At 40.8% G+C, this 7,699-nt stretch overlaps 1 protein-coding gene across 1 annotated transcript; it reads left to right on the top strand.

The window, feature by feature from the left end:
• The first annotated feature begins 171 nt into the window (after positions 1-171).
• Positions 172-5,996, top strand: sirt7 (sirtuin 7). The gene is made up of 10 exons (XM_074628945.1): positions 172-400; positions 514-651; positions 2,186-2,290; positions 2,365-2,435; positions 2,540-2,612; positions 2,716-2,814; positions 3,926-4,162; positions 4,387-4,467; positions 4,581-4,687; positions 5,631-5,996. The coding sequence occupies exons 1-10, from the start codon at positions 296-298 to the stop codon at positions 5,839-5,841; spliced, it is 1,227 nt and encodes a 408-aa protein (XP_074485046.1). The 5' UTR covers positions 172-295; the 3' UTR covers positions 5,842-5,996.
• The last annotated feature ends 1,703 nt before the right edge of the window (positions 5,997-7,699 follow it).

Here is a 7,699-nt window from a genome sequence, read left to right as displayed (position 1 = left end):
AGATTTGTTTTTAACCACAACATATCTATTATTCCATATTGATGTATTGTGTGGGGTGAAATTGTGATTGTATTTTTTTTTTAAATTGTGATTGTAACACTTGAAGGTTGCTCTGAAGTTTGTGAAAGCTGAGACAGTGATGTACAGACTCCCAGCAGCAGGGGGCGCTGCTGCTGCTGCTGCTGCTGCTGCTGCTGGTTCCTCTCTGTACAGGACAACATCCGGCCCTGCTGTTGTTGGTCTCTGTGTGCTGTGTTTTGAATAGATAGCTCCCTCTCAGCTGATCTAAAGCAGGATGGAAGAGGAGGCAGACACAGGTGTTTCTCCACGAGCCGAGAGGAAAGCGTTGGAAAAGGCCAAAATACTTGAACGAGAAAGCGAGAGGAAGATCTTCAGACTGGTGAGACGAGGCAGCAACACACCTACAGCCTGTTTCTCCAGCCAGCAGCAGCTCTCTCCTGTGTGCAGTGCATCATGTGTTTCTTTATGAGTCTGAGTCTTTGCGTCCTGCAGGTTGGACGGGTCCTGAAGAAGCCTGAGGCTGAGCGGTCGGAGGAGGAGGCCGCTGTGTTGCAGCTGCACAGAGACACCGTGGAGGAGCTCTGCAGGAGACGAGTCCGCAGAGATGTGCTGAAGAGGAAGCAGGACGAGGTGAGACCGACTGGCCCAGTGAGGGTTAGCTATGAAGCGGGACTTCACCTGTGGTAATAACCAGCAGGTGAAAGAACCAAGACCCTTATAGGTTGAATGACAAAGGCCAGACGGGTTTGTTCAGTGGATTCTGCTGCACATACTACCAGACCCACCCAGAGGTTTACTGTTTACTGCATCACTTAGTTTATAGAAATGTATGTAAATACAATGTACAATCTTAAAGAGGATCTTAAGGTGCATCATTTTAGGTTTCTACTAGAACATGTTGACATGCCTTAAAGCTTCAGTAGGCAACACGTTTTTGGCATCATTGGGCAAAAACTCCATAATAACCTTTCAGCATATTGTAATTCAAGTGTTCTGAGAGAAAACTAGACTTCTGCTCCTCCTCATGGCTCTGTTTACAGGGTTTAAAAAATGTAGCCTGTGACGGGAGATGTGGCCAATCACAGGTCATTTCAGAGAGAGAGAGCGTTCCTATTGGCTGTGCTCCGACTGGTGGGCGGTGCTTGGTATTTCCTCAACTGATCCCAACGTGGCTGCCAGGTCACAAATTTTCTAATTTTACAGCTAAACAGTACACTACAAGATGTTTCTGAAAACATTTGAGACTAGAAATAGGCATTAATGTAACAGAATGTTGATTCATATTTGATCAGCGCTGCCTAGTTTGACCGTTTGGTCAGAGTTCACTAGTGATTGACAGCTGCTCAGAGACGGCAAGACTCCAGCTCAGCTCCGATTGGTTGTTTTCCTCCGGTCTGTGAAATCTTGCAGATGCCATTAGGAGCACCGGAGGACACAGAGGCACATACTTTTTTTCAGATTACCTGTCTCATGCACTGTCAGGATATAGTGACTGTTTCATAAAAATATATTTTTTTAATAATATTTGCTCCAATTCTACCTATTCTACTTCAGCTTAAAAAAAACACTCAATATTGCTCATACTGGCTGTGCTGCAGCACCTCTTTTCACCTTCTGTCTGAAACACGGTTTGAGCTCCTGCCCAGTCTGCTCTGATTGGTCAGCTGGCTCTCTGTTGTGATTGGTCAACTAAACCAAACTCTAGCCGTTATGCAAATGTGTTACTTGGTGACATCATCACGTTTCGGAAGAAAAGGCAGGACTTCAAGCGAGGCGTTTCAGTTAGTTCAGGAGCAGTGTTTCCGTGGGGGAGAGTAACTCCCTTTGGTGTGGACTTTGTAAGAGAACTAAGCGCTCTTGAACAGAATATTAAACTGGAAGTCAAACTAAGTTATGCCACAGGGCGTCTCCACAAAGCATGGCCTCAAGGTTAAATGATAATGTAGGACCCACCTTGGGGGCTTATAAGGGTCTGGGACTCAGTTGCATCTGACAGTGATTAAACATGCCATGTTTGTTTCAACATGTATTAGCTGTGAGCAAGGACAATGAATGAGAGAATGGCACAAATCAGGATCACAAAAACTTTCTACGACTGTTGCTTGATGCAACAGAAGCGCGTGGTAGTACACGTAAACATCTTGTTTCCTTGTCCTATCTGCAGGTGTTTGATGATGCTGATGAGCTGAAGAGTAAAGTCAAGCAGCTCGCCGTGGCAGTCAAACAAGCAAAACACCTGGTGGTTTACACCGGAGCCGGTATCAGTACGGTACGCCAAACTCTGCTGCATCTTCAGCTTCCTTTTTAAATGTTCACAGGACTAATGATGTCTTTCCTTTTCAGGCAGCTTCTATCCCAGACTACAGGGGCCCGAATGGGGTGTGGACACAGCTACAGAAGGGACGGACAGTCAGGTGAGATATGTAGTCTTTACCCTGATCTGATATTAGCTGCATCTTCTTTTGAAGTGAATTAAACTCCAACTGCTGTTATCTATCTCGTTTCTCTTTACAAACAGTTCTTCTGACCTGAGTAAAGCTGAGCCGACCCTCACACACATGTGCGTTAGGATGCTACATAAGGAAAAGCTGGTATGTGAGACCTAGATAAATAACTTCTACTGGTAGATGTTCCATTGGTATTTACACACACTGGTATTTACATAGCCTGTACTGTGTGTGTTTGTCTTTAAAGGTACAGCATGTTGTTTCTCAAAACTGTGATGGACTTCACTTGCGTAGCGGTCTACCCAGACCTGCCCTGTCTGAGCTTCATGGAAACATGTTTATTGAGGTGAGACCCCCACACATCCTCAGCTAGTGTTGTTTTCAGTCACAGACTCTCACACACAGCTGTTGTCCTCAGTGTGTTAATACGAATCACTCTGAAATGAAAGAATCTGCTTTCCTGGAAAGTCCAGATATTTTTCAGCAGAATTTTCAATGCTGTCTCCAGAAGCTACATCTCATTAGGATTCAAAAGCTGGAAAAGATCCAGCCTTTCTTTTTTGATGGATCAATATTGGCTCTATAAAGTCTGATTCGTTTTCTAAGCCTTTGTTTGCTGTGGCCAGACCAGCTGCCAAAAACATCCCATCATGCTTAGAGGAAAAAAGCATAGCAATGAGAGTAAGTGAACTGCAGAGTGCACACTTAACAAATAAACGACAGCCAGCAGTTTTAAGCAATAATATGACTACGTGCTCCAGTGAGCCATGTCACATCACATCTCTGAAGAGCTGTCGGTTGAAAACTACATTTTAACTTCTGTATGATGTTTATACTGACCGACTAAAACCTTCCTGCCACAACAGATCCAGCCATTACACATGTCTACATTTATTTTATAATTATCTATGTAAGTGTGTACCAACAATAAATACAACCAAAAACCCCAAACAATTTCACTATGTATACTTAACCTACTTAATGTTGATTGTGACCAAATCAACAAAATCGGGCAGGCAAAACGCTCGGCTTCTGAAGCGTAAATACCAATAAATTATTTTGTGAAATAAACAGCTTTTATATTTAGTTACTTTACTGATTGTTATGTTATTTATTAAATATAAAATCATCCTTAGCCCTTAAGTGAAATGAATTAATTCTGTAGACTTGAAATCATTGTTTTATTTGATGGCCTTGCTGCCCTGGCATTTGGTCTTTGTGCCAAATGCCAAGTGGCCTTTCCCCTACAGTGATGAAACTCCAAGCCTGGTCATAGGTCACTGTGACCTAACAAATCACGTTTTTGACCATAAGTCAAGAATTCATATGCTAATTATGATAATTTTGCACAAATAGCTAACAGGATAAAATGATGAAGTGATGACATTTTGGACAGACATGGATGTAAACTGCAACTTGACCGCGAGGTGCTAATTCTAGTTTCATCCTACCTCTAGGTGTGTACGTCCTGTTCCCCGGTCAGGGAGTATGTGCGTTTATTTGACGTGACGGAGCGGACGTCGCGGCACCACCACGGGACAGGCCGCCGGTGCAGCCACTGTGGTGTTGAACTCAGGGACACCATAGTGCATTTCGGGGAACGTGGGACCCTGGAGCAACCTCTCAACTGGAAGGGAGCTGCAGAGGCTGCCGAGATGGCGGATGTTATCCTCTGCTTAGGCTCCAGTCTGAAGGTAGATTTCATAAAGCACAGTGTGTCTGTATGCATTTGTTAATCTGAAAAAGTTTGTTACATTGCAATTGCAGAGTATTGTTTTAATCAGGTTAATATGAAGATCATGTAAACACATTAATTAACATTTAAATTGATATATGTTTATATGATTTTTTTTTATTTGATGGCTTGTTAGTTTGTAGCATCTTCATTCTCTTGTGCTCCGTTTTCTCGCTCTTCTAGGTGCTGAAGAAATACGCTTGTCTGTGGGGCATGAACAGACCAGCAAGCAAAAGGCCCAAACTCTACATTGTCAACCTCCAGGTACACTTAGTCTTGACATTTTAAGTGAAATGAGATGCAAATGACTTTGAATAAGATGCTAATGAAGTCTGGCTGCTTGGTTGCTTGTTTATGCGGCTGTGCTTTTGTTCTAGTGGACACCAAAAGATGATCTGGCTTCGCTGAAAATTCACGGAAAGTGTGATGATGTCATGAGCCTCCTAATGGAGGAGCTGAACATTCAGATTCCTGTGTATGACAGGTAATTATGATATAATAACACTCAATATACACACAAAGCTCTCCAAAATTGGCCTCATTAATATAAAATTAGTAGGGCTGTCAAAGTTAATGCGATAATAACGCGTTAACGCAAATTTGTTTTAACGCCACTAATTTCTTTAAAGCAACTTGTGATTTTTAGGTTGTAGTGGGCTCAGTTTTAAAGCTAGAGTGTAGGAACTGGCGTCATATGACACATTGGTACCAACCATGTCATACTAGCTTGTCACCAAGGAGGCTAAATAACGCTCCAAACACAAGCTAAATTTTGTTGAGGAAAAACTGTCATGGCCATTTTCAAAGGGGTCCCTTCACCTCTGACCTCAAGATATGTGATTGATAATGGGTTCTATTTTTTGCCTGTTGGGCTTGAGCTTGCCAGGTTATGATGTGAGCATATTTGTTATGCTAAATGCAGTACCTGTGAGGGTTTCTGGACAAGATTTTTCATTGTTTTGTGTTGTTAATTGATTTCCAATAATAAATATTAATTCTAGAAATAAATATATACATAAGTTTGCACTCACATGTTGATAAGAGTATTAAATACTTGACAAATCCGGTCTAAAAGAGTTATGGTACATTTTGAACGGATAAAAAATGTGCAACCAATTTGCGATTAATCACGATAAACTATGGACAATCATGAGATTAACTGCGGTTAAAATATTTTAATCGATTGACAGCCCTAAAAATTTGCATTCAAATAGACTTTTCTCATAGAAAAAGGATACAAACATGCAAGTCTTCTTTCAGAGATACTAGTAAAAAGAGAAAAAAAAGGATCCAGCACTAACTTCAAATTCGTTATCCATGCTTAATATCCCCACTATACACTCTTTCTCACAGACACACAGAAAGTAGAAAGATTAGACCAACTTTTTTTGACTCCAAGCTCAGTTTCCCTCTTTGTGTCTCATCAGGGCGGAGGACCCCGTCTTCAGTCTAGCCACATCTCTGCCGCAAGAAGAGGTCGACAGCCACACTCGTGAGGTCATAGCTCCCCTCGATGGGCGGGAGGACTGCTTACCTGACTCTGGAGAGCAGGCAGAAGAAGCCACAGCCGTGCAGGGCGGCTGGTTCGGACGAGGCTACAACAAAGGAAGGAAGAAGAAGAAGAAAAGAGCTGCGTGATCAAGGGAACTTAACAGACGCACACGATATGGTCAAGTATGTCAAGTCCCTATGAGGGATTCAAATTTCAGTCCCATAATGAGGACGAGTTGGACTTTAGGGTGCTGTTATGTCTTTTTGGCTGCATTGGTATCATTTAGTCACATGCAGTGTGTGTGCGTGAAGGGAAACATACATATGAGTATGCAGTGTGTGTGCGTGAAGGGAAACATACATATGAGTATTTGCCATTTCAAAATGGCAACATAAAAGTGTTTAGTAACAGCAAGATCTGAAAGTGGCTTTGGTTATGCTGTGGTAGTTGTGATAAGTATCAACCCAGTACAGCTAGCAGAGCCAGCATAAAATGAAAAAATCTCCAAAGTCCAAAGAAAGTTTTGAAACCACTCCTGCAGCATTATGATTTTTTTTCTGCTGTTGCTCTGTGTGGTCAGTATGTCACGAACGCACATATTTTCAACAGCATAGAGTTTTTACAGCCACATTTAAAGCCTACAGGTGTTGAATGATCCTCAGAAGATCATATTTTTGGTGGAGTATCACTTTAACCTTACTTAAAATTGTATTTTTGCCAAGTTGGTATTGGTGTATTGCAGTAACTAATTTAAAGGTGCTATTGATAACATTCAGCTACTACATGTCTCATTCTCCCCCCCAGTTCCATTGCATTCACTTCACAACAAGTGATGGCCAGTTTGTTGCACAACCTGCATATTATATGATTGAGTGGAGTGAGACTCAGACACATGATACTAATGTTGTTTTACTATTAGCTCACAAGCCTTGTTAGAAGTAGGAACCAAACATTGGATTATCTTCCACAGAGATAAACAAAACATTCATTTTGGACCCGTCAAAATTGAACTCACAATCATAATGATTTTTTTCCAGGAAAAGGAATATTTTAACTGGCACCTTTCTGAAAGCTCCATGGATATATATATATATATATTTTTGGGGAATATTTGTCTACATAAAAATAGTATCAATAAGACCTTTAATTTGATAAGTGTAACATGCTGCTGGTTTGAGCATTAGCTAGATGTAAATGGACATTGAAATACTGGTGTCTTAAGTTAAAGTTTTTGTATATATGCTCATAGGAAGTGGTATATTTAAGTGGAAAACAAGTGACTTTGTGTTTACAAGTAGCAAATGCCAAAAGAACAACAGCTACTGCTGCCACCGCCTTTACTAACAAGAGATTTAAAGAGGTTCAGGAGGTCAAACATTTTCTACATGTATTACTTGGAGTAAAATATATTTTTTGTAGTCTTTTTCATACATTTAAAACTTGCATAGTTGAATGTAACTTTTTTTTAACATGGCTCATTTATGTTGATGTTTATTTTAAAGATATTTTGGTTTACTTCGATTATTTCCTGAACTTATCCAACCTTCATTCTGCTGTCATTCATCCTCAGGTTTGCAGGCTAGGTAGTACAACTACTGCTGTGCCTTGGTTTACTGAAGTGGTTGAATTTGCCTATGTTTACATTTTTATCTCAACTTTTATGCAGACGATGCTGACACTCTGCTGCTGTCACTTCTTTGTCTATTTTGATTTGTTGTTAGGTTGTGTCTTAGTTACTGTTACCATGATTGGAAACATCTGAATATGTGTCTCTATTAATTTGTCTCAGGGAGATCCAGTGTTATTAATAACCCCATCCTGTACCGTATAGTGTCAGAAGTTATTAAAGACCAGACTAGCTTCCATAAGCTAGAGTTCAGCATTCCTAAAACCAGTGGTTAAGATGTATGTAAAGACCCCATGGTTTTCATTGTATTTTGCAAAAAAAAAGCTATACTTGTGAGACAAAGTGTTCCTCATTTTACATTGTGTCTTGATCATCTG

Source organism: Sebastes fasciatus, chromosome 3, assembly GCF_043250625.1.
Source record: "Sebastes fasciatus isolate fSebFas1 chromosome 3, fSebFas1.pri, whole genome shotgun sequence".
NCBI classification, from domain to species: Eukaryota; Metazoa; Chordata; class Actinopteri; order Perciformes; family Sebastidae; genus Sebastes; species Sebastes fasciatus.
Note: the sequence above shows the minus strand (reverse complement) of the source record. Positions and strands in the feature narration are given on the sequence as shown.

Bases quoted from the DNA above. Each gene is read 5' to 3' on its own strand.
- sirt7 (XM_074628945.1), top strand. From the start codon at position 296: ATGGAAGAGGAGGCAGACACAGGTGTTTCTCCACGAGCCGAGAGGAAA. The intron at 2,613-2,715 runs GTATGTGAGACC...TTGTCTTTAAAG, and splicing joins TGCTACATAAGGAAAAGCTG to GTACAGCATGTTGTTTCTCA. The intron at 2,815-3,925 runs GTGAGACCCCCA...TCCTACCTCTAG, and splicing joins ATGGAAACATGTTTATTGAG to GTGTGTACGTCCTGTTCCCC.